General features: G+C 56.6%; 1 protein-coding gene across 2 annotated transcripts; it reads right to left on the minus strand.

Moving 5' to 3' along the window:
* CLCN7 (chloride voltage-gated channel 7) lies at positions 1-27,956 on the minus strand. 2 transcript variants are annotated; one of them, XM_062588385.1, is made up of 25 exons: positions 27,792-27,956; positions 18,764-18,835; positions 15,897-15,968; positions 15,590-15,655; positions 14,719-14,851; positions 14,194-14,303; positions 13,132-13,212; positions 12,543-12,605; positions 11,770-11,853; positions 10,885-10,978; positions 10,141-10,205; positions 9,377-9,493; positions 8,958-9,012; positions 8,392-8,452; positions 7,505-7,643; positions 6,615-6,708; positions 4,548-4,717; positions 4,264-4,315; positions 3,633-3,760; positions 3,221-3,306; positions 2,761-2,893; positions 2,272-2,331; positions 1,676-1,852; positions 1,473-1,553; positions 1-1,328 (listed from the first exon to the last, which is right to left on the minus strand). In XM_062588385.1, the coding sequence occupies exons 1-25, from the start codon at positions 27,927-27,929 to the stop codon at positions 1,242-1,244; spliced, it is 2,418 nt and encodes an 805-aa protein (XP_062444369.1). In that variant the 5' UTR covers positions 27,930-27,956; the 3' UTR covers positions 1-1,241. The 2 variants fall into 2 exon arrangements, with proteins under 2 accessions (XP_062444369.1, XP_062444370.1); XM_062588386.1 differs by lacking the exon at positions 18,764-18,835.
* Between the last annotated feature and the right edge of the window lie 10 nt (positions 27,957-27,966).

Below are 27,966 nucleotides of genomic sequence, written 5' to 3' on the forward strand. Positions count from 1 at the left end.
AGAAGTACAAACAGGCTTTATTTCAGTGCAGAAGTAGAAGACCTTGGAGAAGCCCTCGAGGCCGCAGCTGACCCAGGCTGGACCCCAGAGCAAGGGGCAGGCTCGTCCCAGATCCCCAGCAGCGTGGAGCACGGGCGGCGGGGCCCGTGGGTGCCCCCGCTCCCTCCCCTGGCCGCCCGGCCGGGCCCGGGGCTGCCGGCGTGCGCAGCGGGTGCCTCCACCAGCACAGGAGGCAGAGCCTGAGGGCTGGAGGGACGTGCTCGAGCAGGTCAGGTCCAGGCCCTGGTGCCCCTACCAAGGCCGCGCAGGGCCCCACGGCACGCTGGCCGTGCACCCTCCCCTCCTCCAGCCCCACAGCCAGGGGTAAGCGAAAGCAGACGAGGGCCACGTGCCCTCTCCGTGGCCATGTGCAGGGGTTGGGGCACGAGGCAGGGCCTGGGCTACAGCAACACCAAACGCACCCAGGGTTTGCTTTTGACCTAACCATCGCTGGAGGGAAGACAGGGCAGAAGCGGGACTCCTCAAGCAGCAGGCATGGGGCGGGGGCCTGCACCGCAGACCCAGGCCCGCAGAGGAGGCGGCTCCCCCCTCCCCGGGACGGCACAAGCCCTCTCCCAGGCCGAGGAGACCAAGAAAGCGCAGAGGTGGCAGCTGCTGCACCACAGGAGCCCTTTTATTGCGCAGCAGAGCAGGGGAGAGCCCCTTCCCCAGCCCAAGGGGCAGAGCTCAGCCTGGCCCAGCCGGGGGGCGGGGGGGGACAGGACTCTGCTCCAGCCCCGCAGCACCCCGAGCACCCCTTCATCTCTCCCCCTTCCACCCAGCTGCCTGGTGCCACTGTGCGGGATCCCCGACAGGCCCAGTGCTGGAGGAAAGGTGCCCACGGTGGAGAGAGATGGCGTCCAGCTCAGGAGGGCTATTCAGCAACGCCACGGCACGCTCCAACCCTGCCCCAACTTTTGGCGCAGCCTGTATCAGCAGCTATCGGAGACAGCAGTGTATTTTGATCCCTCAAGGAAATAGAGGAAGGGGAAAGGAAAAGGCTCAGAGAAGAGAAGCCATAAGAAATAGAAACGCGGTGACACGCAGGAGAGCCAGGGCAGCGCGGCTGTGCCGGTGCTCCAGGCACCACAACGCCTGCACTGGCCAGCCCAGTCCTCTCCTTGCCTCCAGCAAAATAAGAGTCCTGGTCTCAGGGCAGCCGAGAACCAGCGCATGGCTCTGCTGGGCATCAGCGCCCCACATCACGTCTGTGCCAGCGAGAGCTCCTCCAGTCCTTCCTTCCCCAGCCTGTACCTGGCAAGATCCTTGCGGGTGACCATGCCCACCACCTGCGGGGGAAAGGGGACAACGTAAGGCCCAGCAGGGCAAGCAGGGAGAGCCCGGTGCCACCAGCAGCGTCCCCACGAGGGGCCCAGGCTGCAGAGGGAGGGAAGGTACCTGGCACATGGTGCCAAACGGCCCCACGGACTCACCTCATTGCGATTGTCCACGACCACCAAGTGCCGCAGGCCCAGGGCCCGGAACAGCTTGAACACCCTCGGCAGCGAAGCCTCCTGCAAGGCAGAGCGGGGCCACGTGGGCTACGACATCCCCGGGGACGCCCACAGCCCCGGGGAGGCCAGCACCCGGCCGGGGCTCGCTGGGAGCCAGCGCAGGCTGCACCCCCGGGCGTTACCTGAGGCACCGTGTAGGGCGAGGGGTTCATGAACTCGCTCAGGTCAATCATGCACTCGCGCTCGTCCTGGGAGACGTGGATCGACTGGATGGGGGGGAACCGCGGGTAGGCGTCTCGGAAATCCTTCAGCTTCAGCCGCCGCTGCACCAGGCTCAGGTTGGCCCTTTCCACAAAAACCTGGGGGAGGGAGAGACCACGAGGGAGCTGGCGCTGCCGCCCGCCCGCGGCGGCCCCAGCCTCGCCGGGCGCGAGGGCTCCTGCCAGGGCAGTGCCCGGAGGGCAGGGGACAGAGCATCGGAAGAGGAACGGCCCGCTTCCTGTTAACTCAGAGCCTCGTGAGCCCAACCGGGGTGCACGCAGCCCGCCGGGGAGGCCCCACGGATCACGCCAACGTGCCCACAGGCTACGCGGCAGTCACCATCCATCAGGGAGCCCAGCTCGGCCACGGATATCCGAGGGACACAACCGGGACCCTCTGCCAGCTCCTTCTAACCCAGCCAGGCACCGGAGGGCCTGGGGAAGCAGTGGGGCAAGGGCACCAGCGGCCTGACCCGGCCCGGCCAGCCCAGCAGCTCCCTCCGTACGGGATCCCTCACCTTGTGCTTCAGCAGAACGATGAGCTGGGAGCGCAGGATCAAGCCCCGCAGTCCTGCCGCCTGCGACACAGAGCACTGTGCGTGAGACGGGCCGCGGAGGCGAGCGCAGCCCAACCCCCCCCCACACACACAGAACAGCTGCCCACGTAGTCTCCAAGGTTTGGCTAGCACCCAAGGGGCTCAGAGGCCTGGCATCTTCATTACACCCTCACTGCACAGCCTTTACCCAGAATCTAAGATGCAGGAGATCAAGTCACGTCTCCCTGGCTATCTATCAAGGCTCCACTGTGACTAGAGGAAATGCAGCACCACTCACACCCACACCAGCCCCATCGCACCCACTGTCCTCTGCCCAGGTAGTTTGGAAGGCCACCACATGTGACACTCATGGGGTGCTACGCCAAGGCCAGCTGTCACATAGATAACGCCCAGCTGCATCCCGTCGCTAGCAGCACGCGGCCACGGCTTTGGCCCCAGTGCCCAGCCCACCTGCGTGGCGTCAGGGTTGCTCTCCACCACGGGGAAACCGTTGTGGTTGGAGGAGGTGTCACTGAGGATGTCCACAACCGTGCCCACTCGCTCGATCCTCCGCAGGCAGGTGACGGGCGTGCTCATGACCTCCCTGCGGGGACGGGGCGGCATTAAACACAACTCCACTGTGGCCAACCCTAAATTCACCCTCCCATGCACAGCCAGAGCTTGGTTGCCACAGCTCTGACACCTCTTCACCCTGCACAACCCCCCAGGAACCCAAAGAGGGAATTCATGGTGGACCACGCTTCCAGATGGGGAAGGGGCTGGCCTGGTGGCACCGCAGGGCAGCAGACACCGCAATCCCTGCACATCACCACCTCCATTTCTAGCTCATGTCACCGACATGGTCAGAAGTGCCCAGCACCCCGTGAGGGCAGAAGAACACAACCCCGGACTTCCCCCCGAGGCCACCTACCTGGCTGTGAGGGAGTGAGACGTCACCGGGGCCTCCCAGTGCAGGAAGGGCACACTCTGCAGCTGGATGTGCATGTCGTAGAGGCCCTGCAACGCGAGGCCAGACTGTCAGGAGAAGCCTGGCAACATGTGGAGGTGGGGACAGCCAGACAGCAGCTCCCCACCGAGAGGGAGCAGACTCGTCCTGGCACCAGGGTACCAGGTTCTGCTCCCACAGCCTCTCCTCCCCACCCTGAGCCCCTTACACATCTGCCAACATCCTCAATTTTGACCCAGAGCCTCCTCACGCTCTGCCGTACCCCAAATCTTCACCCATAGTAGCCCGTCACCCAGTCCCAGGCTCCCCATGGCACTCCAGCACCCCAAGCCTGTCACCCGGCCCCAGGCTCCTGGGGAGTGCAGCCAGCCCTCACCTCCACAAAGTAGTCTCCCACAATCTTCGCCGTCATCAGCACCAGCATGATGGGGAAGCCGTAGGTGACGTTGCCCGTTGCCTCCATCATGATGACAGTGAGACTCAGCGTCATCCGCACTATCCCACCTGGGAGAGGCGCCGAAGAGGTCGGGGGTTAAGGGGAGAGAGGGACACAGGGTGAGGGGATGGGGGGGGGTCCCTAGGTCCCTCCATCTCTGCACAGGGATTTGGGACCACCCACACTGATCGGGTGGCAGGTCCAGCTGCTCCAGGGATGCAGCTCACTGCTCTTGGCTTTGTAGGCAGGAACCAGGGTATTGAGCACCTGTGACCCACGCAGCCAACAGGGAAACGGAGCAGACTGGGACACCCCAGCCCAAACTGGGCCTCAGCCCTGCAGCATCTCCAGCTCTGGGAGCTCTGTGCTGGGCCAGGCACTGCCCTGAGCCAGGACTGGCCCTGACACTCGACAGCGTTATTAGGAAGATGATGGCCAGGTCAAGCTTTAGCAGCGTGGCACAGGTTACATCTCAGCTCCACACCAGGGAATCAGAAGCCAGTTTTTCCGCGCCAGCTTTACTACAACATGAGCAGGCGATGGCCAAGACTCCCAACATGGAGCAACTCACCCAGCTGCGCGGCGGCTCCCATCAAGGCGTACTTCCCGGGGTCGGCCCAGATCTGAGCGCAAGAGAGAAAAGAGGCTGAGTAAGCTGCTGGCTCTGGGATACTCAGAGGTAATGAAGAAAATGTCCAGCCCTGAATCCTCCTCCAGAAGGAGCAGGGAAGGTCCAGCAAAGACCACTGTGCTGGGCTCTTCATCAGCTCCAGATCGGCTCTCCGCACGTGTGGCTGGCCCCATGGCTAGAGAGGAGGGCTGGGGGCTGTGTGCCCCTTCCCACAAAACACTCACTGAGCCCTTGGTCAGGTAGGACAGGGAAATGCCGAACAGCCTCCCCCAGGCAGCGCCGATCAGCAGCGAAGGGATGAAGACGCCCGCAGACACCGTGAGGCCGTACGTCCAGCACGCCAGGAAGAAATACATCAGTGTGAACATGCCCAGGGTCATGGGGTTGTAGGAGCCTGGGGCAGGGGAGAGAAGAGGGAGTCAACGAACGCTGATCCGTTGGCGCTCTGGCAGCCCAATGCACGCTGAACTGAGCGTTTCCCCGGACCTCACAGCAGCTCCAGCGAACGCAGACCCACGTTGGCAGGGCAGCGGCCTCGGTCCTGGTCAACAGCTTAACGCCCACCAGGGCTCAGCTGCCGCTGTGCTGGTCTCGCTAGGTGGAGATCTCCAGCCTTTCCCACAGCAGCACTGGCACCATCCAAAGCCCTCCCCGTCCCACAGAGCCCGGCATCCACCATCCCTCCATGACGTGACCCACTGTGACCAGTCCCTCCCATTCCGGCATCTCTCGGCTGCCTGCAAGGCAACACGACCAACTTCGCGAGGTCCCAAGGGACTGCCAGCATCAGAGGACAGGGTCAGGAGGACAAGGGTGCTGGCAGGAGTCCCCCAGGGGTGTTGCAGCCAGCTTTGGGTCAGCCCAGCAGAGCAAGCCCTGCAGCCACCCTCCTTGACCTGCAGCTCCCATGCTGCTGCCATCAAGCCACACAAGTGTGGCAAAACCCTGCCACACCAGGACTCAGCCTACCACCATTTTAGGACCAACAAACAGTTCAGTTTCTAGTTTGAACGTGTCCTTTGAAACTTCACCTTGACCAAAGCACTGAGCCAGGAAGGGGCTCAATACAAGCCCAGCATTGCAGGGAACCACCTCGGGGCACAAGACAGTTGTCACTGCTTAAATTGGCCAAGCTGCAGTTCAGTATAAACTCAGAGCTGTCCATCTGTTGCCCACGCGCAGGCTGGCATGAAACACAGACTGGCAGCCCAGGAGGCAGAGAGCACATTAGCATCCCACAGGGTCCAAGGGAAATTGAAGCTCGGACTCGGTTCCCTGGAGTATCGGGAGCTAAATCTGATTTCTTGAACAAATCCAAGCCCCCAAAACCCACCTCCGCATCCTGCCCAGATGGCAAAGTCGTTTGGGGGCAAGAGGCCCTGCTAAGTATGAAAACATCCAGGATATTTCCAGGACAGACTCCAGTTGCTCCCCCGCAACTCAGAAACCACAGCTCGAGAACATGCACGAGCAAAACCACGTCCTCGTCCACGGGCTCTCCCAGGACTACAGCCATGGGCTGAGCTCACAAGCGGCGCTACGTGCTGCACCCATCTTTCCTCCCTCCACTGCCTTCATCCACTGCAGGAAAGGAGCAGGAGCCTCTGCAGACGTCAAAGGAAGCAACAGCTTTGCTGTTAAAAATCAGGTTTCGTCACCCATACAAAGCGTAGAAACCTGACCACCTCCTGTTTGCAACACCGCACAGACCAGCCCAGGAAAGCACTTGGTTTTGTAAAATTAGGAGCCCTCAGGGTGACAACGTTGCCACTTCACTGCCTCCAAGGCAGGGACGAGCACAGAAAAGCTCGGGGCCGTAAAGCAGCCATACTGCGTTGAAGTAAGCATTTACCCCGCTCAGCAGCCCATCTCCAGCAGCGACCCATCACTGACAGTAACAGAGAAGAGTGCAAGCAGCAAGATGTGCACCAAGAGGTCTTCTGAAAAGCCACCAAAGGATTGCCCTCCCTGAATTCACTGCGGGGCTTCTGGACGCTTTCACGGCCTTCGTAATCTCCTACAGCAGGGGGTTTCAGGCATGTGGGGCCTCTTGGCATTCCTTCTGCACATCCAACCTGCTGCCCCACCACGCGATGGACACTTGTCTCGTTCTCATAGCTCAAGAAACAGCCACTCGCTTCCTATTCTCCCCAGAACAGCACAGTGTGCCCTTACAGGGCTGTGCTGATCTTCTCCCCACCTCATCTTACTAGCAAAGAGCTAACAGGGAACCGGTCAGCCAGCATGCTCAAGCCCTGCCCTGCTCTGCCCAAATCCGAGAGCCCACAGACCTGGGGGGTCGTGGAAGAGGTTGACGACGCTCTTCTCTGGCGTGTTGAAGAAGGCGGTGGCCATGGAGTTGTACTCTCCATCAGCACAGAAGAGCTGCGGCAGAAGAAGAGAGAAGCAGAGTTAGAGGTGGCAGAGCCAGGCTGCCCTGGGGCAGGGAAGGCTGCCAGGCTTAGGGCTCACTGCCAGCCCTGGAGGAGAGGCGACGACTGCCAGCAAGGAGGTGATTCCTCTGCAGCAAGCGTGCCAGCAGCACAGTGTTTCCACCCAGCTATTTTGCTGTTGAGGCAGAGAAACGCCAAGTGAAACCGCACCCCAAGCGAGGCTCACATCTTGGAGCTGGGCATTACGGGGAGGAGCAGCCCAGGGAAAACTCCAGGATCTGGGGTGTTCTTACTGGGTCAAGGCAAGGACATTACTATATGGGAGGAAAAGTGAGTGAAACGGGAAGAAAAGAGATGTTTCTTTATGCCCCCAGGCCTGGTAGCTTTAAATATTTCTTTGCAGCACTAAAATGCCCAAGAGGTGAGTTGAGGGCTGCAGGGCTTATCTGCATGTTTTTCCACATCACCACATCACTGCTCCACCCAGGGGACAAGCTGCTGGGCTGGCTGGTGACTACCAGCCTGCCTGCACCTTTGCTTCTACCCCTGCCAAGCTAAGGCTCAGCTGAAAAGATCCCTGGCTGCTCTTCCAAAGGTTTTGTTTGGTCTGGCCAGCAGAGCCATGCAGTACACTACCCAGGGTGGAAGCCACTGACTACTACAGGGGGAACCAGCAAGGCCTAAGGCCACAAGAACCAGTGGGGTCTCATCTCCATGCTCAGCTCTCAGTCTCTATCAAGGATCAGTATCTCCCAGCTCTGGGGTGGCTGTTCTCCAGCATCTCCTACCTGCAGAGGATAAGCCACTGTGCTCCCCTGGATGGGCTGGCAGTCTCTGGAGCAGTAAATCATGACGAACCCGACAGCCGCTGTCACCGCTGCGACCAGCATGGCCTCAATCACCTGGAGGCAGGGCCGGTGGATGTACCTGGGGAGCAAGCAGAAATGTGAGCCCTGCTCTGCCCCAGCAGTACTCAGGAATGCAAGATGATGGGCTGCAAGCAAACCCTATGGGCCCGAGAGAATCGGAGGCTGTGGCAGGAGAGGGAGAGGAGCTGCCAGTTCTGGGACAAAGTCATTAAAGGTGGTTCTTTGGGAGACCAGGTGGCTCCAGCTGACCTGCCCATACGCCCTGCACAGAGCCAGGAGGGCAGAAACACCCATGGTGGGACAGGAACGGTTCCTGTGCCACAAAGCCGGGTCTCATGAAAGCCCCATGAGGAGGGGTGTCCTAGAAGCCACTGTGGGGCCCTCACCAGCTCTCCTGCCATAGACAATCCCTCCCCAAGACCACTAGGCCATTCCTAGGGTTTGAAAAGCTAGTGCCAAGTAGTGGCAGTGCCAGACTGGGATCTGACAGCTTTAGAAGCTCTCAGAGCCCTGGCAGTAACATGCAATAGCCAGTCTGTGCCGCATTTGCACCTCTTTGGGCCCTCCAGCCACTGACGGGAGACACTTAGCATGGTCAGAGCAACTGCAGGATGCTGCAGGCCAAAGCCTTGGTGGCAGGCAGCAAGAGGCACGTAGCATCTTTGTCTCCCAGCTTCCAAAGGCTGCCATTTCACACGTCACGCACAAGGTTACAGCCTGGCTCCAGCTGGGAGCGTCGCTTCCAGGGAGCTCAGAAGGCTCCAGCCAAAACATTTTGACCAGTGTAGTCATCTGCAGGCTCTTACCTGATTCGAAACATCGTTAACCAGTAATTCAGGGCATTGAACAGAGCCCCAAGGATCCCACCTGCAAGCGCAAAAGAGCAAAAACCTCAGCACGCGGGCAAAAGCTCAGAGACCGAGAGGCTGCTGAGCAGCTTTATCCTTGGCACCTCCGGACAGGTCCCCACAGCACTCGCACAGCCTTGGGGCGGAGGGAGCAGAAAGCAGCCAGCACACACGGCCCCAGCACCCCGCAGGCAGAGCACAGCCAGCTTTCCAGGCGCACAGGGAGCACGTGTGCTCCTCTCCCTTTCCCTAAGGGCAAGGGCAGCTCGGGCACCGCAGCTCTTTTCCCAGGACTCTCCTGAAAGCAAGGGACTGCTCACGACTGCGACACACTTTGCAGCACAGAAGTTAAGGGATCTCAGGATCCGGATCCGGACCTTATAAGCCCCAAGCAGCCTCTGTTCTAGAGCTTAATGGATTTCCCACTCTCCCCAAGAAAATGGATCCAAAAGGTCTTTGTATCCAGACAAGGAACAGAGGAAATTATTCAGACTAATTGAATTGAAAGAGCAGAACTCTCTTACCAACTACTCCCATAAATATGAAGATTGGAATTTCCTGGATCGTGTATCCCATTTTCTGGAAGCAAGACAGACACAGGTTTCAGATCTCCTGGCCCATTTGCAGCCGGTCAGCGTCTACTCAGACAGGATAAGCCTGCACCAGCGAGCGGCACAGGGAGCTGCCACTACTGCTTCTTTAGACACTCTGCAGACCTGCGACACCCTCGCAGCACCCGGTACAGCAGTGGCTGTAGAACCACCTCTGCCTGCACTCGGTGAAACCATGATCTAGCTGGACCTCAGGGTCTGCTAGGGCAAAGCCCAGACTGGCTCTTGAGCAGTGCTATAAGAGGGACTGATGGCCTCAGCTGCCCTGGGTTTCTTCTAACACCCCCCTCCCCCCCAAGAAAAGCCCTCTCAGGGACATACCTGTGCCATACCTCATTATCAAACCTGCCAAAGTTGATGAGCCCAGGGCTGGAGAGATCCCAAGCATTGCCATGGTAAACACTCAGGACAGAGTTCAGAGTGAACGTAGAGATCATAGAAGCAAAGAACTAGGAAAAGATGCAGCCGAGAGTCACGACAGATGTGTCAGGCGCTGCTCCCCCACCACGTGCCCTCCTCCTTACCCCAGGCCACCCCTTGAGGAGCTTCAGCAGGGCATTCGGGATATACCAGGGATGAGGGGCCACGTTCCTTATTGCACCACACTGGGGAGTTTACAGCAACCATGGGCTCACTCCTTCCTCTCATCTCCCCACTGCCCTGCAGTGGGGCCCAAGGCAGCTCCCCTGGAAAAGGGGTCAGCAGCATCAGGACCTGAGATCCAGCTCAGCCAGGTTCAAATTCAGCCTGCAAGGGCCAGGGCGCAGAGGGCATTTGGGATGCCCTTTTCCCCAGGATGCATTAGACAGTCACCTGGCTGGGGCAAGGGTGGGAATAGGTGCACAGCTGCTGGGGAATCCAACCCCAAGGGCCAGCACAGCCTGTGTTAAACAGATCAGGCCTTTCTGGATACCATCACAACGCAGAGGCCTTGTGGGGACAGAACTCCTGGGGCTGTGGAGGAAACTGCTGGTCTCCAGATGCACAGTCAGCTCAGGACGCCAGAGGCCCTCAAGTGGGACTGAGTGAGCTGTGGGGTTCTTGGGCACAGACACCTAGAGCCCCCAGTTTACTGCTTCTCATTTCTAGCACTTACAATTCTCCATGTCAGGAACTGGTTCCAGAAGGAAGCCCCTTCCTCCAAGCTGAAGAGGACCCCCCCTGCAAACGCAAGACACGAGTGCGTTTGCAGAGGGTGCATACCACAGCCCCTTGGTTCACAGCACTGGCTGAGGCAGCTGCAGTCATCTCAACCCGTGCATCTCATGCTGGCCCAGACTTTTCAGGTTCCAGCAAAGGGACTGGCATTCAGCTGAGCCTACTCTGCCATCAGTGATGCCCTGTCACTGTCCCCCTCCATTCCAGGGAAGGGAAACTTGACATCAGAGACAGAAACTCTCTCTTCAAGACCCACATCGTGGAGCAGGACAGCTCATAGTGGGGTCAGGCATTGCGGGAGGGCCTGCTACTTGCAGCCAAACAGCAGAGCAGCTGCTTCCCTTTCCAGTCCTGGAGCTGTCAGAGGATGGCAGTACACCAGTTTCGGTCACTCTTGCATTCTCACCACGTGCGACTGTGGGCAAGCATTTGATCCTGTGTGGGGCTCTCCTGACTCTGCTCCTTCCTCCCAACATGCCTGGGAGAGTCACTGGATTTTTTTTCCCTATGAAAACATTCTCCCTGTCTGTATTGCAGAGCACCCTGCCATCATCCTCTTAACAGGCTCAGGCTCCTGCAAATCTCTAGGCAGATCCCTGTAGCTACCTGACATGCAAGTGGGAGCAACCTTCTGACAGGTCCTGCAGGCACCATTCAGCACCAGGACAACTGAGATACGTACCCACAGGAGCACCGAATGCAGCTGACACACCAGCAGCAGCTCCAGCTGAGACAAAGTCCCTCTTTTCTGTGTCTCTGCGGAAGTACTCGAAGATCTGAAACAGCAAAGCAAAGGTAGGTTCAGGGCTGGCCAAAGGCATGAGCTCAGAGGAAGGGGCAGGCTGCACAGGTAGAGCTGGATGGGCTCCGTTCCCTCTACCAAAGGTCTCTTGGTGAGGTTACCGAACTCAGGTCGCTGCAAGGCTCCAAGGATGTGGGTAGGCCACACGCAACCACGCACCACCAGCATGACCCTAAGGAACAGCCCAGTTTGGGCATTGATGCTGGCACAGAAAGGGATTCAGGTAGCACTTACGGGAGACGAGAGCTCCCTTTCTCCATCCAAGCACCCTCCCCAAAGAGGTCAGGCCCCAAGCCAGGATCCAGCATCACCAAGCTGGGGTCCCCAGAAAGGCAATCAGGCTGCATGCTTTGCATGAGCTGGCCCAGAGCCAGCATTTCTGAAGCAGCCACCACTCAGCTCACCGCTGAGCATGGGTGGTCCTCAGCTTGTCAGGGAGAGCTGCCAGCTGATGCTCACTTGCAACAAGGAGCACTGGCTACACAGAGGGAAAACTGCTCCACCAAGCCTCCCTGCTCCTAGGTGCAGGGCTCTGCTTACTCCTCCTTTCCTGAGCTCATACCCTCTCAGATGAGCAGAGATCTTTCAGGCGCCATCATTTGGTGGGCTCCACACCACAGCAGAGAGGTGAAGGCCCTTCGCTGGAGCTCACAAGAACAACTGGAGCCATATGGTGCTTGACTCCCCACTGGGGAAGTCCAGAGGAGAGCCATGGCAGCTGGAGCACCTGCAGCAGCACAACCCCCTCCGCTCTTCCAGACCCACCTTGAAGTCTCGCTTCAAGGATGTGGATCTTCCTTGCGAGACCCCAGCAGCAATCACTGCCCCCGAGTGAATCATGGGTCCTTCCTATAGACAGGAAAAGAGAGTCAGACAGGAGAAGGAGGAAGCCCTGGCTTCCCCAGGCTTCTTCAGAAGTTTGAAGGCTGCTCACCAGGTCACAGCCCTGTAAAAGCCAGATGCCAGCGTTCAGCCACCCAGCAGCATGCTAGACTTGTACCAGCTCTGTCTGTACAGACCTGGCCCAAGAGGATTTTCTTCCAGGAAATACAGACCTGGAGTTTTTCCCTACTTCTTCATTCTAGTGGCAGCTCCTGTGGCCACCTCCTGTAAGCCCCTGTCCTCTCTGCTGGTGAGAACAAGGGCTGTTTTTCTACAAATTCAGGAGATTTCTCAAGCAGCCTAAGACCCCAGCAGGCCAGTAAGATCCAAGGCAGGGCACTCCAGGTTCCCTCATCCAACATGTAGGATGAGAGTCACATGGACAGCCAGACTGCTCTCCTGCCCTCAGCTGAGCCACATTCCAGCTGGCTCAGCAGTGCCAGCAAGTCAGCTTCCCTGCCTCCTGCTACTGCGCAGGCCCAGCCACGCTGCAGCCATCTGGGTCGGCAGAACAGAGAGTGAAACTGGGAAGTCCCTGTAGGGCCATCAGCCTCCCATCCCCAGCGCAGAGCCAGTGACACAGGCTGCAGCACGTCTGCCTTGCAGTGGGTACCAACAGAGCAGCAGCAAGCTGGGGAGCCCTTTGCGCACCTCACCTTCCCAACAGCCAGGCCTCCGACCACTGAGAGGATCACTCCGCAGACTTTGATCACCAGGGTCTGCAAAACAGCAGGAAACACTGGGTACATTGCAAGGGCAGCTGGAATGCCACACGCTGCCACACTGGGACACTAGACCATGCACAGGGTGGCCTGCAGCAGCCACACACAGACCCAACTAGCCAAAAGAGCAGGAGTCAGAAGCCCCAGGAAACTTCTAATTCTCAGCCCCCCATCAGTGCCTGTTGTGACAACTGGACTGGCCAATGTTCCCACCTGCAATTTTCTTGGTCAGCTCCTGCTCAGGGCAAAAATTCCCCAAAGCTGCTCTTCCAGCCACTGCTTGGCACCCAGCACAAGGGCTGCAGACACCAATGCAGCAAATTAAAGGTTTAACTGGGCAGCATAGGAGCACACAGATGAGGGCAGTGCAGGAGCGCTGCCACAGCTGGGAGCCCAGGCCAGCTCCCATCCCTGCCTTAGCATGATCAGGGAAAGCTCGACGGCACAAGGACACAACACACTCAGTCCATCCAAGCAGTAGCACACTCAGAACGCACACGTCTCACAAGCTCCCACATCTTACCTTCAGCCGGACAACGTGAGGGATCTTCACGCCATTCAGATAGCACTTGATCTGGGGAATGCCGCTGCCGGCTGCTACAGGCTGAGGGCAAAGGGAGACCATTAGTGGCTACTACGTACAGGATAGGGCACTGGGGACCTGCTGGCCACCTCGACCTCACCGCTCAGCATGGAGCACACCATACACTTCCTCAGGGAGGATCAGAGATGAGGTCAAAGTCTGTCTAAAGGCTCTAGAGTCAAGCTTGAGGGAGAGGCTCCCACCATGCTTCTGCAGACATGCTTCTCTTAATGGCAAACATGGCAGGTATAAGGAGTCATCTGGGTTCCTGCGGGACACCAGGATATCCCCACCACTACACCCTCCACTACGGTGCCAAGGCAAGAAGTTCAGCACCATAGAAGACTCGCACTTGAAAGAAGGAAGAGCTGGCTCAAAGTGGCTCCAAACAGAGCAATCGTCCACAGCCCAGCCATAATCTGCCTCCAGAGATCATCAACCAGTCGCAGAGTTCCTCTGGAACATGTCTCTGAGGCGCTTTACCAGTCTGCTCTCTGCAAACACTCGCATACACACGAAGTGGAGAGGCTGAGCCAGGTCCAAGACTTGTGTAAGTGGATATAGTTTGTAAGAGCTGTTCCTGCTTACAAGGCTGGAGTACATCTTCCTGCCAACTCCTTTGCCCCAAACCGCGGGGCCTGTAAGTGAAGGGCAGCATGTCCTGCTAGTCTGATACCTAAGGAGAAACTTTACATCACAGCTGGAGCCATTTCCCTGCCAACATCAAGGAACTGGAGGTGTCAAGAACCTAATCAGCAGAAACACTATCGGCATTACACCTATCTGCATTTTTTCTCAGAAGTTTGACAGCACCCAGGGCAGCCCTAGTCATGCCCCAAGGGCAGACTGACCCACACAATTTGTAAACCTATCCCAGGCACAGCAGGTTGTGCTACTGGATTTGGTCCTACGCTAGGACACAAACCTGCTCCCCACCCTGTATGAAGGGCCAGGGCAGGAGGCACAGTGGCACCCTCATGCTGGCCAGCTCTGTACTCTTACCTCTATGAATGCAACGATAACGGAGCCCACCATCACCACGCCGGCGTTCAGGGTCGCCCAGAGCAACAAGGAGAAAGACAAGCCCCCTTTCTCTGTGAACTTGTCGATGTCTGCAGAGATGGCTTAAGGAAAGAGTGGTATCAGCTGGGTAACACTCCTCCCACCACAACAACATGCCACCAAGGTACTTCTTGGGTTGTGGCAGGCGCAGTAGATCCTGCATGTGCACTATAGCTGGTCTGCCCAGCTAAAACCGGGGCTGTTGCAAGGGGTCTTTTCTGCTACTAGTGTGCCCAGACACAGGTTAGCACTGCAGAGCTGCCTGCCCCTGGGCAGCAGGACCCATACTGGTGTCACTGAACCCACGCGGATAAGCATTTTCCTCTCCCCCTCAAGCATCCCTCTTGCAGCCACCAGCAGCAGAGAACACATGACATCTCTGCAGCAGATGCTGTAACTCCCAGGTAGCTAGAGGCTGAGGTTTTGTGCTGCCTGCTGCTCCACACCCCTAGCCTGGAAGGATACTGTCCTTCACCACACGGTACTTCAGCCCAGCCAGGTTCTCCACCACAATGTCAATGAAGCAGGCGACAAGGCCGGTGAGGATCCCAATCATGGCACAGATGACCCAGCGCTTGATCTCCACTGTCCGGAACGCCTGAGACAGACAGACAGCCATGAGACACTGCTGCCACGCAGCCCCCACAAGCCAACCCAGCATGAAGAGTCCCCACAGTGTCAAAGGCAACTCAAACTCACCTAGCAACCTTCCCCAACATGAGCCTAAGAGAAGGCAGCTCTCAAAGAACTGCCCCAGTAAAACCAGCATAGACTGACCCAAGATTGCAAAGGCTGGCCATAGTTTACCTATCTTAAGGTGCTCTTGACCCTCTGAGGAATCCCTAAATATAAGACGTGTTTTTCCCAGTTCTTTTGTGTTCATCAGATCTCTCTCTCTCAGTAGACTCTTCTGTTGAGCTTCCCACTGAAGTGTCGACTCCCAAAGCCCTCAGAGCAAGAGCTCCCCTAGCTGAAATGCTCTGTGCAGCTCCAAAAGTCCCTGCCCAACAACCTGCCCAACTTCGCAATGTTCCCACATACATCTGGACTAACTACCATTTGAACCTTCCACTTTACCATACTGGATTCCTGTGGTAGCTGGCCACCCTGCTGCTGAGGTTTTGTTGTTCATTAAAAACTGGTTGTTACTGGTAAACCAAGCACAGCTCAGTGCTGCTTCCAAGCATGATCTCCCCACAGTACGGAGAAGCCCATTGGCTGCTCAGGAAGCAGCCAGGCAGCAGAGGAACAGCTTCTTGGAGCTTCATCTCAGCAGGGCCATCCTGCCAGGAGGCTTGTTAGGACATGTGAGTAATCAGGTCCTGGCCAGACTCACCGCATGGTTTATCCTCCTTTCCTCCTCCAGGAACAGCTGGTTTTCACTGTTGTCATAGTCCAGGCTCTAGTTCAGAAAAGGAAGATGCCATCAGTGTAGTATGCCTGTGCTAGAGGAGGGCTAGCTTCAGCTCCCATCCCTGCCTCTCCAATTATCCCCAGTATGGTTCATTTTCCTTCCTTGATCCTTTCCTTCCTTTCCCTTCCAAAATCTCTTCAAGGGCAAACAGGGATCTTTCAGACCACTTCACACCAGCTTGACAGCTGTAAGCTACCACATTGGCTACCCCAGCTCACCAGGCACTCACCTCGTACTTGAGCGACAGCAGTTTCTCGTTGTGGGGGATCTCACTGGGATACTGCCGAGGAAGCTCTGTCTCCTAGAGGACAACAATATTTGGGTTAGGAGAGCCAGGCCCAACCTCCAGATGACCCTCTTCTTGCACTGGGGCTGGTCACTTGCTCCAGCACCAGAGAAGGTCCCTAATTATTTGAAATGCAAAAGACACTTGCTAGAGGGGCCTCGGTGCCTCGCTCTGCAACACTCAATCACCAGTTCCTGCACGGCAGCTGCTAAATGCAAACTGTGTCAGTGCACACGTGTCGGCTGGGCGTATCAGCCCTTACCACATCCACATCCAGCCTTTTCCGTTTACTGAAGACGCCCTGAGACAAGTCACCCTGCACAAAGACATCCCTTGCCAATAACAGGAGGTGGCAAGGCAAGGAGAAGAGAGACAAGAGGGGGCATCCCATGGCTGGAGTTGTCTGCCTGGCCGGGGTGCAAGTTGCCACTGCTCTGGGCAGCCTTGCCCGCCCCCAGACCCTGAGAATCTGCCTCCCACCTCAGCACCACCAATCTCCACTGCAGGACAGGAGTCAGGGCCCCAGAGACCACACCACCAGCTCCAAAACTGCGATCGTTTCTACACCTCCACCTTCCTTCGGCTGCGTTACTTCAGTTACTTGAAAGAACAACGCTGAAGGTAAGTGATGACTGACAGCAAGGCAGGAGTGCCGTGACATTCAGGACGGGCAGGGAAGACCACAGAGACACAGGCCCCAGTGCAACTGCCCAGGGATCAGGATCTGGGATGACTTTCCACCAGCCCCGTGCTGGTGGCAGATTTAAGCTGCCCGGTTTAAGCTTTCACATGTTCACCCAGCCCTTGGCAGCCTCCTCCCCAGCCCTGGAGCAGGATGTTTCACTACGGGCACCACAGTCTCGCGTAAGGCAGAGCAAGGGAATGGGCAGACAGAGGTCTTGCACAGCCAGGTACTAACGCTGTCGTTTTAGTAAAGCGTTGTCCTAGTGTAATCTCGGAGTTGCTCCGTGCTCCCAGTGGAGGGCAATATTTTACCTCTGCAGGAAATTCCTTCGGCCTAAGGCAAGGAGCTATTTCAAGTAGGCCTGCATTTTTGGTCAGAAACCAAATTTTGTTTTACAAATGTCTTCAATCACAGAAGCTTTTCTTAGCTCCAAATTAGGGCATTTGCCAAGGCGGCAGGAGGGGCACCAGCATAACATGCCCTTCTCCGGGCACTGCATTACAACTACAGCCAAAGCTGATCCAGTATTTTCTCCAAGACACTGAATTAAGATATATCTTGAGAAAATCTTAACATGGGATAAAATATATTTATTAAAATTCTCCTTCAAATTTGTATTTCCAACAGCTCCAGAACTAAGGCAGGAACATCTGTGGAGAAAAGATTTTCAGGCGCACGTCACTGTGGAGAATAACTTGAAACCTGAGCATTTCCACAGGAACAAGATGTCCCAACTGCCCCTTGTCCTGTCCCAGCAGGGAACACAGTCCACATGTCCCTCTCTGGCTGCTGTTACACCACAATCAAGACCTGCACAGACCCCAGCCTCCTCTCATGTGGTGTGAGGACCCACGCAGCAGGGTCTGCTAACCAAGCGAGCCTCCTGCACGAACAGTAGGCATAGACACCCATAAAGGAGCCTGTGTGCTTGTTCTAGATGAATGTGGCTGTTCCCACCCTTGCCTTCGTGGCTGACCAGGGACAACAAGCAGCTTTAAACCAGTCAGGAGGTCACAGTACAATAAGGAGGACATCGCCCATCATCCCACCCATTTTTGCACTCAAGTGAAACTGCAGATCTTGGGGCAGGACAAGACCGTAGTGTACATATGGCACCTAGCACTGCCATGCCAGAGGCTGCCAGGATACAAGTAAACAACATAGCAACAACCAAAGCGTCTCAGCACGTGTGGGGAGCACCTGCATCCCAGCAGAGCTCACAGCAGCAATTCCCTAACTGCATTGCAGCTCCAGACCATGCGAAATGTCCAGTATGAGTGGTTGCACTCCCTCTCCAAACAGCTCAGTTAAGCACTGCACCATCCTCTGGATGGGTCCCAGGTTTCAACGAGAGCAGGCAAAAAGCTCTAAGTAGCTCAATCATCAGACAAGTGTAATGTGAGAAACTTCATCAGAACACCCCAAAATATTCTGGGAGGTCCCGTGCCCCAACGGCACTGCAGGACTTTCCACTTGGCACTGCTGCAAGAGGAACTTCCGCACAGCGGCGGACTGCCGCTGTCGGCCTGGAGAAGCACAGGGGACCGTGATGATTTCAGGCCAGCTGTACAGCCAAAGGGGAACCTGCGAAGGTCAAGGCAGAGCAGCAGCAGGCTCCCTGCACCCAGCCCAGGAGGAAGTGCTGGCCGACCTCCCAGAGCATGTGTCCCTCCCCAGCCACTCATGCTCCATCTACGGTGACAACCCCTTTGGTGCCTACTGAGGTTGGCCAGACGAAAACAGAGGGGAAGCTAAAAAAGAGAGAGGGCTTAAACAGGCCTTTGTACTTCTGGCCACTACTTCCCTTTTGCTCTCCCCGTCACTACAGTGCTAAGCCCAGTGAGATCTCTGGACAATACTGCAATCCCTTGGTCACGGTGGGCATAAGCACTCAGTCTTGAACCAGTGGGAGGAAACACCACAGCACTGTTCTCCAGGATGGCCAGGCAGAAGCCCTTGCAGGACAACCAGGGAACGTGAGGAGAAAAAGCAGCACTTCACGCTGTTAATGGAAGGAGGCAAGGGGTCTCCCGTGGGCCGACGTTGCTGCCCTGGAAGCGTTTCCCAGGGGTTACTTCACAGCAGGGAAGCTCAGTGACTGCGAGGCCCTTTCTGTGCCACTCACCAGCTCACGGACGTCCTCATTGAGATCCACATTGCTCAGCTGCCCAATGCGCAAGAAGGAGGAAGGAGCGAACTAAGAAGAGAAGGGAAAATGAGGTCAATTCACGGATGCGCTATGACCACACGACTCGGCGAGTCTCCGCAGGAGGAAGGTGCTTGGCGGCCGGCTTGAAGGCACGCAGGTGCTCATGTTCTCTCAGCTCACCCCGAGCTCCCCTCGGCCAGGCCCCAGGGAGGGCGGCGCATGGGAACTGCTGCTCCTGGAAGACGCACCAAGAAGCCCAAAGAGCTGTGTAGTCTAGTCAGGCCACGTCAGTCCAAATGGGACCTGCTACCTCAAGCTCCCCAGGAGGGTGCAAGAGACAGCAGCAATCTCCTGGGGTTTGTGCAAGCTGCTGCAACCTCACCAGCAGAGCCAGCTCCCCTCGGGGAAGGTGCCAGCCAGCAGCAGCTCATTTAAGACCAGTAAGTGGAAGCCCTGGGAGCTGTTGACAGTGAACAACAACCTAGTGCCCGGAGACACAGCATCTCGGAGCAGCAGCTGCGCAGTCAGCAGAGTGATCCATGCCAAGTGGCACGTTTCATGCTCCCTTGGAGGGCAGCCTGCTTGATTCAGAGATAAACGGCTACCTCGCTCCAAAGCGGACCTGGACTCCTTGGGCTGAGTAGCCTTTGGCGTTGCAGCCCTTAAGAAGCCAGAGCCAACAGGTTGCTCCCGTACACTACAAACATGCAAATGAGGGTCAGTCACTTCTCACCTTCCAGTCATTGCCTTGTGCTTCCCTCAGGTGGGAGCCTATGCACACACGTGCAGACACACACATACACACACACATAGAGCTGATGGACGCCCTGCAAGGAGGGTCCAGACTGCTCTCCAAACCCAGCAATGCTGGAATTTGTTGTATAAGACTTCCAGCTTCTGCCCATAACCACTGGAATGGAGCAGGCTGTGGCAGGAGACGAGAGAACACGGGTGCACCACGCCCAGCCCCATCTCCAGAGCTGGAGCACTGGGAACCAAAGCTAGTTTGGGAAGCATCTCCAGGCTGAGGAGATGCTTCCTCCACACAGTACAGTGCTGCATCAGCTTATACCATCTGCACCCTGCTTTGCACTTGAACCTGGGCAGGGTCCTCTCTATAACTGCCTGCTGGGAGGCTGTTCCAATCATCAGGGTCCTCTCACCCACTTACTGTAGAGAGCAGCAGAGAATGTGGAAAACCAGGGATCCCAGAAATTTGGGTTTCTGCCTCTCCGTTGTCTCTCCATTCTGGCCAGGAGCTGCACAGGGTGTCTGGAGAGCAGAGGGAGAAACCACCCCAAACTGAAAGGGGCATCTCTCCAGTCACCAGCATGAACCTCAAACCCCCTGGGAATACTCCTCAGCTCCTCAGGTCAGCAAATAAGAGCTGGCCCATGGCACGTTTTACTCTGCCATCCAGGCTGCAGGAGCAGTTTCCGGCCAGAAGAGACAAGAGCACCAACGCTTTCATCTCAGATCTCTTGGCACATCCGGGTCTACAATGTCTGGGCCGGCTACCAGCAAAACACACACAAGAGGAAGCAGAGCATGTTCCAGCACAGCCTCAGAGACACGAGCACATTTCAGAGATGGGGCCAGAGCCATGCCAAGAAGCAACATTTACCGCTGAGCGTCTTGCTGGGGAGACAGGTTCTCCTTTCGCTGGAGGGCACTCAGGGTTGTTACTGGCAGCACAACTGCATAACACAAGAGTTTTTCGCTATTTTGGGTACCTCTTTTAGCTCCTGGCCAACAGAGGCAATGGCCTAGGCTACTATTGAGCGAGGCTTCAGCTAGGGAGGGCCATGAGGAGCCTCACCAAAATCAGTGCTCCAGGGTCTCTGCCAGCAGCTGAGCTGTTGCGAGCCCTCGTTTCCCTCCCCACCACCATTGTGAAACACAGAGGTGCACAAGGGTGTGAAAGCAGTCATTAAACACAGCTTAAACACCATTTATCACTATTAACATCTTTCTGTCTGGTGCCTCAGCACCTCCACCAGTTCTCTTCCCCAACTGGAGATTAAACGAGTGCCTGTGAGTAACAGCAGGGTCCTGGCACATGGGGCTGGGAGGTAGCAAGCCAGCAGATCCCAGATCAAGCCCCTGCTGCTTTAATCTCCCACAGATCCTGGCTGGAACGCGCAGGCCACAGCAGCCCGGAGCCACACACATCACCGTCGATGAAGAATATCCCTTTGTGCTTGCAGCCTGACCTATTTTCCCATTTCTCCATCTGTTCCAAGTTCTCATTTGCACTCTGACAGGCAGCTGAGTTTTGCCCCAACTTCTCAAACTCTTGGCAGGGCCCTTTCATCCCCAGCAGCCTGACCTGCAGTAGATAGGACCGTCCCCCAGACACCCCAGGGCCTGGTCTGGCCTGTCCAGCTCAGATGAAAGACACAACAGAGCCACAGGGCTAAAGAGCAACAGCAGATCTTCCCACAAAGGAGCCAAGCACAAGATGCTCTAAGGGAATTGCCCAGCTCCACAAGTTTTGGACACAGGTTTCCTGAGAGCAGGCTGATTTTCAGCTCTACAATCCCCCCCTAAAGCAGCTGGGTCAACCCTTTGGAAGAGTCACCCAGGCTTGGCTAGTGAGGTTGTTGGGCTGCCCATGAGAAGCTCAGTTCTTTGATTATATGGTCAAATGCTCTTTCCTCTCCGCTTCCCGAACTCCTGCCTTGCTGGAGCTGCAGCATCACATGCATCAAGCTGGCTTAACACAGCTTATGCCATCTCACTTCCCATCATCCCTTCCACCCCCTTCCCACAACGACAAAGCTGAAGATTAATCTGGGGTGAGAATATCTCCTCCCCCAAAACTGTCTTAATCCCAGGCAGTCAGCCACACAGCAGATGCTGCTCAGGCCAGCAAAGGATGGCAGGAGCCACTTGTGGCACTGATATCGCTCCTACGAACCACACACGTGAACCTGTCATCACCATGAGCAGATGGGGGAAGCAAAGAGGGTTTACACAAATGCACAGTCAACAGCTGGAGCAGAACCTGCCCATTTCAGTGCCTTTAGTGCCTAGCTGCTCCAGGCTCATGCAGCAGTCCCAGTCAGGCCTCTAGTTTCCTAGGAACGTACAGAGACCATGGTCCTTGCTCTGAAACTCCAGGAGTAGGGATTTTTCAAGAGCCTCCCTCCACTTGCTTTTAGGAAGCAAAAAGATTTAATGGTCCCATTAGATTCTCCATGTCCAAGCCAAGATCAAAGCAATGAATTCACAAACTTGTCACTCATCCTATCTTCCCCACTCACACCTAGGGCCAAACCTCAGGCAGATCCTTCCAGCAAGCAATTCCCACACCTAGATGGGAAGAGCCTTTGGGGAAATTCTCCTCCTGCTAGTCCCAACAGTGAGCCCATTCTCCGCAGCCACACAGTACCCTGGATTCCCCTTTCAAATGCTCGCATGCACTCAGGGGTCTGCGAGGAGACCAAACGCAGCCACAGCACGGCTGCTCTTTCCCTACCGCATTGCACACCAGCGGGAGACACCTGCAGATGGAAGAAAGGGAGCAGCATCTAGACCTGAAGCTGAACTTCGTTACACGAGCAAGAGATTTTTTTTTAATGCAACACAAAGCAGCCCTGCCTCCCTCTCACCCAAATCCTAGCCTCAGCCTGGCGTTCAGACTGGCTGCATCTCATTTAGAGCTGAGGGCTGGTTCCAGTCTCATCCAGCACGGCGATCACATGCCAGGAGAGTAGGGAAAAGCTACTGCCATCAGTGCCCATCTTTCATAAAAGGAAGAGGAGGGGGGGAGTAAAGACAGTAGGATGTTTGGGCACAGTTCAAAGATTTATTTAGCACATGGATAGCACTACCCTAGTTTGGATGCTTTTCAAACTCAGGCCGAGATTGCCGCTGCTCCTGGGCGTACACGATGTTGGTGCAACTGTAGCACAACCATCTCCGCACAGCATCGCACGCTCTGGCCAAAACACAGAGGATGCAAACGGATTAACAGCTCTCTCCAGTCCTGCTCCCACCGAGGCCATCTAGGAAGCCCCTCCATGCGGGAAGCTCTCCAGCTAGCTGAAGCTGCCTCTGGTAAAGGTGGATGAGCCATGACGTTATCCAGCCCTGCTGCTTGGCCCGCGTGCGTGGTAGAGCCAATTTCCTTATTAATTACAAGCTCTGCAACGAGATGATTCAAGTCTTGACCTGGCCTGCTGGTTGGGTCAATACCGCTTAACATCTTTGTTAATGAGCTGGATGATGGGGACAGAGTGCAGCAGGTTCACCTGTAATACCAAAACTGGGGGGAGCCTCAAGGAGGCCAGGGCTGCTCCTCATCAGGCCTTCAACAGGCTGCAGAAATGGGCCGAAGAGAACCTCCCGCAGCTCGACCGAGGCAAACACGAAGTCCCACACCTGGGACTGACCAACCCCCGCAGCTGGAAAGCAGCTTTGCTGAAAAAAGCCTTGTGGAGGGCTTGGTGGCCAAGCTGAGGAGGAGTCAGCAGCTCATTTCTGCAGCACGGAAGGTCGACCACCTCCTGGCCACATGAGCACAGTGCTGCTGGCAGGGCCCCAGCGTGATCCTTCCCCTCCGTTTGGCACTTGTGAGAGCACACCTGGACACTGCACTGTGCAGCAAGGGAGCTTCTACTTAGATATTAGGGAAAAGCTCTCACCTTGAGGGTGGTCATGCACTGAAACAGAGATCCAGAGAGGGCAAGGCATCTCTGTCCCCGGAGATATTCACATCTCCATTGGATGTGGCCCAAAGCAATCTGATCTAATGGATCTGCTTTTTAGTAGATGCTGAGCTAGAGACCTCCAGAAGTCCCTTCACACCCTGCGAGCGGGTCCAGCAGCTCCCTCCAAGGACAAGAGCAAACTCAGGATGACTTGCAGTTAGAAAGAAAAATCTAGCTAATGGTTTTCAACACCAGGTTCTGCTCAGACCCCAAAAGGATCATCCAGTGATCAGATAGCGACAGCTTAGTCTAGGCCCCAGCACTGCTTTGGAGTATTAAAGCACACTGATAGGGGCAGGAGACGCCAGTACAGCTGTCAGTGTCCCAGGGCTCCGCTTTATCTGCTTACAGTAAGCTACGGGACCAAAATTAAGCAAACATAACTGGCCACTAGTCAGCAAATTTGATAAGCCACATCACTACGCTCAGTACTGTGATGTGCTTTACTTCAAAGCAGACCAACAACGAAGCAAGCCCAGTTTGTGAACAGCGGAGCAAAGCCAATCAAGGCTATCTAAAACACTCGCAGAACAAACACCAACTGTGTACACAGCAAACTACCAGCACCTCACCAACTTTGCTCTGAAGAACCATAAATAGGGACAATTTGACTCAACTTCACAGCTGACTTCCACGTGGATGAGCCAGCAAGGCCCTTCCCTGCAGGACATCATCGTCCATACCCAGTGGCCACCCTCTAGAAAGATGCCCTCCCATACCCCCTGCCTTATCACCACCCTGCTACACACTAACAAGCTCTGGAAGCACGTGGCTTTCTGTTATCAATGAGATGAAGCGTGCAGCACAAACCACATCAAGAGCCCGTACCACACCATATTGCATAAGGAAGGAAGGAAGGGGGATTTCCAGCCCCCAGGGTCCTTTTGGCTCCGGGCACTTTGAATACAGACGCATGCGCTGGTCAGCCCCGGGTGTGCGTTCGGAGGTGGGCAGCAGGACGGCTCCAGTCCGCAGGGCTGCGTCACTGGGTGCTCCGTTAGCCGAGGAAGCCCCGTCCCCGGCCGCAGTGACGTACGGGGCAGCCACGCCGCAGCTCCTTCGTAGGCTCCTTTCTCTGTTATGTAAGTACAGTTGCAACGCGCTCGAAGCTACGCAGCCACCCCGAAGCAGGGGTGCGCAGCACGCCAAATGCCCAGACATCCCCGAAATACACAACACTTCGCACGGTGACTCCAGGGGAAGATGAGACTGGGAGAAAGCGCCCAGACTCTCACCACGGCGTCATCACGCCGCGGTGATTTTGCTACCAGACTCATGCCGACACACAGAGAGCTGTGTGAACGCAAGGTCTCTCCTTGCCCTTCAGTCCAGCAGCCCCATCTCAGCCGGAGGGGGGGGGGTCAGCGCACAGTCCCTTGTCCTCCAATCCCCCCTGCCTTTCTCCAAGCTTCTTTTCCCAAGTGTCATCTTCTCCTCTCGTGCTCCTTTGCAGAGGAGCAGCTCAAGGTTAAAGTTCTGCTCAGCACCACTGCTCCTCCAGATGATGGGGGCACGAAACAGAAATAACCAGACTTGCCACAACAGCTCAGGGAAACTCCTGCCGTCGCCCAAGGTCACCTGCTTTCCGGGAGGTCAGCTCAAGGCCTGGCACTCCCCATAGCGTACAGGCAAGGACGCGCTTCCCCTCAGGCTGGTACCCATGGGACGGGCAACCTGCACCCCATCAGCCAGCAACCAGGGCTTCTCCAACAGACTTCTCTTCTACCACCCCCCAAGATTATCTAATCGCAGTAAACATGAAAATCCACCCAGCCTCAAAGGCAGCATTTCATTTCCTGTTACTTGTATTTAGAGAAAACAAACACTGGCAACACATATAGACTAAAAATAATCCTGTTGCACTTCACAGATACGAGTCTCCCATTGCAGTCTCACAACTGCTCAAGAGCAGGCCAAGTGTCCACTACTCCGTTTGAGAAATTCCCTGTCCACGCTGCCCTTTCCAGGCACCCTTTGGAACATGAGTGTTATACTAATTTCAAAAACAATTCACAAGGTATCTTAGCAAAAACGCAGAGTACATCCCTCACAGGCAGTGGCAGAGAAGTAATTTTTCTGAAAGAAAAAAAAAATCTTAAGCTAATAATGGAACTTGGCTGTTCTTACTCAAAATGGCCCACCCGCTTTTCAGACTGAGAGTCACTACGGTATATACAAGATTCAGGCACGCGGGAGCGGGAGCAGCCCGCGAGCCCAGACGCACACCGTTCTCGCGGTCCTGCACAGAGGGCCTCTCGCTTTTTGACACGGTCAAGACGGGCCCAGCAGATGCTGTAAGGTCCCAACGAGAGGGGAAGGTTCCACAAACTCCGGGGCAGGGCTCAGCTTCTCTCCCAGGAGGCTGGCGAATGTAGCCCCAGAACAGACTGAGTCCTTGGCCACAGTTCTCTAGCATTCACCCTAAAAATCACATTTATCTAGACAAATAGTCCTTTTTGACATCCCACCCACAAGTTCTCAATCATCTCCTACAGCAGTTAGCTGGGGAACTAAATACCCGTGTTTCCTTCTGTCATTTTAAGATCACTTTCATTTCCAGTAAACAAGCATGCGAGAAAGGGAAGGAACTCCACTGGTGAGATTTTTATTCTATTACAATGGCCCCAATTTAATAGTCTCCTGGGGGCTAAACAGCTCCAGCGTCTCTCAGTCTCTCCACCAAAGGTGCCCTGTCCTCACTTCTCAGTCTCCCAGCCCCGTCTCCTGGAGCTAGCACACCCCGTGGCACTGCCGTCCTTAACCACGTAAGCGGGCGCTAACACCTATCGAGACACAATAAGGTTTCCAGCGATTCCTCCGCTTCCTTACACATTTACAGGGTTGTTTGCAACCCTGGACAGCCGTAAGCGTAGCAAGGGCTCCATGGAGCTATACGGCATTGAGGTCAGAGGATCGCTGCGGTAGAGAAGCAGCTCGGATACGCTCAGATGTGATCTAAACGCTCCCCTAACTGTCCCAGGCGCTGCCAGGTTTGCGCCGCTCCTGGAAGGAAGCGCTTTCTGTCCGGCTGTCGGTCACTCCCGCCACGCGTTTGGAGGCGGAGCACCCGCTGCCACGCTTTGCCGAGGAAAACGCCACACAGTGCCTCGCCGGCACAGCTGGAGCCCGATCCGTCCGCGCCACGAAGGGACACTGCGACAACAAACACGCAGGCAGATCAGCAGGGACAAGTTTCTTTCAACGCAACACTGCGGTGGGGCTCAGGCGTAACTTCAGAGTCACCACCAAAATCACCTTCCTAAGGACCCACAGCCCAGAGATTTAGTTAATCCTTATTTTAACACACTTGCAGCTTTAGACACGCAAAATGCACTGCATCATCTTTAAAAACAACATGTCCTGTAAAGATATCAGGCCCTGTTGTACCAATCTTAAAGTTTATTTTTACTTTCACATCAGAACAGTTGCAACAGCGTGGCCAACTCTTTCCAGTCAGCCATGCCCACTTCTGGCAGAGCTGAACGAGAAACTTCCAGCCTAACGAATTCTTCATTTCCCTCCAATTAATTTGCTGTTCTAACTTGCCCAGGAGTAAGGCAGCGCAGAATCACACTCAACAAGCCATGTGCTAACGCCAAAGGCTGGCACTGGCAGCTTTCATCCACGTTCAAGTTTCCCAGAAAACTTTTCACAGGAAATTCAAGAATTCTGAAGCAGAAATCAAGACAGCAGCCATAGCTGAGCACACGAACCAGCAGCTGCAGCGCGAACCAAGCCCACGCCACGATGCCTTGCACGCTCTGCTGGCGCTCAGGGCTGCAGGAGGCCCGTGGCAGGGCCTGGACTTGGCACGCTGTCCGGGCGCCCAGGACGGCTCCGACCCTCTACTTCCAGCCGCGGCTCAGGAGCGCCCGAGCGCCGGCCTGAGCGCGCAGCCCACCGCCCGCCGCTGCTGGTGCGGCCGAGGGCGCCCGAGGCGCCCACCGAGGCGGGCGCGCAGCGACGCCCCGCCGCAGCGCCCAGCCGCACCGAGATCGCCAGGCACCGGCGCCACGCGATGCCCGGGCGCCGCCGGGCCCCGGCCCGCCGCGGCGGGAACCCGCTGGAGCGGTCAGAGCCCCGCGCTCAGTTTCCCCCCGTGAGCGACCCGGCGCGCTGCGCCCTGCCGCGGGCTCTGCCTCGGCTTCTGCCCGCGGTAGGAAACCTCTGCTCAGCACCCGGCGCAGCTCGGCTTTCCGGCGGCGCTGCGGCTCGGCGCGCCGCGCCCGGGGCTGCTCGGGACGCGGCCCCCGGCCCGGCCCGGCCCCCCGCGCCGCCGCCGCCCCCACCTGCCGGGCGCCGCCCGCCCCGGGGCCGACGCCGTTGAGCAGCGGGGTGGCCTCGCCCGCGCGCCCCTCGTCCTCGTCGTCCTCGTCGTCGTCGCGGTCGCGGCCGGACCAGGACACCTTCTTGGCGACGTTGGCCATGCGGCGCGGCGGCCCCCGCACCGGCCCCGGCCCCCGC

This window comes from Rhea pennata, chromosome 15 (assembly GCF_028389875.1).
Source record: "Rhea pennata isolate bPtePen1 chromosome 15, bPtePen1.pri, whole genome shotgun sequence".
In the NCBI taxonomy this organism is placed as follows: domain Eukaryota; kingdom Metazoa; phylum Chordata; class Aves; order Rheiformes; family Rheidae; genus Rhea; species Rhea pennata.

Excerpts from the sequence above, each read along its gene's own strand:
- CLCN7 (XM_062588385.1), bottom strand. The coding sequence starts at position 27,929 with ATGGCCAACGTCGCCAAGAAGGTGTCCTGGTCCGGCCGCGACCGCGAC. Across the intron at positions 11,854-12,542 it reads GAGGCCTGGCTGTTGGGAAG|GAAGGACCCATGATTCACTC; the intron begins GTGAGGTGCGCA and ends TCCTGTCTATAG. Across the intron at positions 3,307-3,632 it reads TGGGAGACTACTTTGTGGAG|GGCCTCTACGACATGCACAT; the intron begins GTGAGGGCTGGC and ends CTCGCGTTGCAG.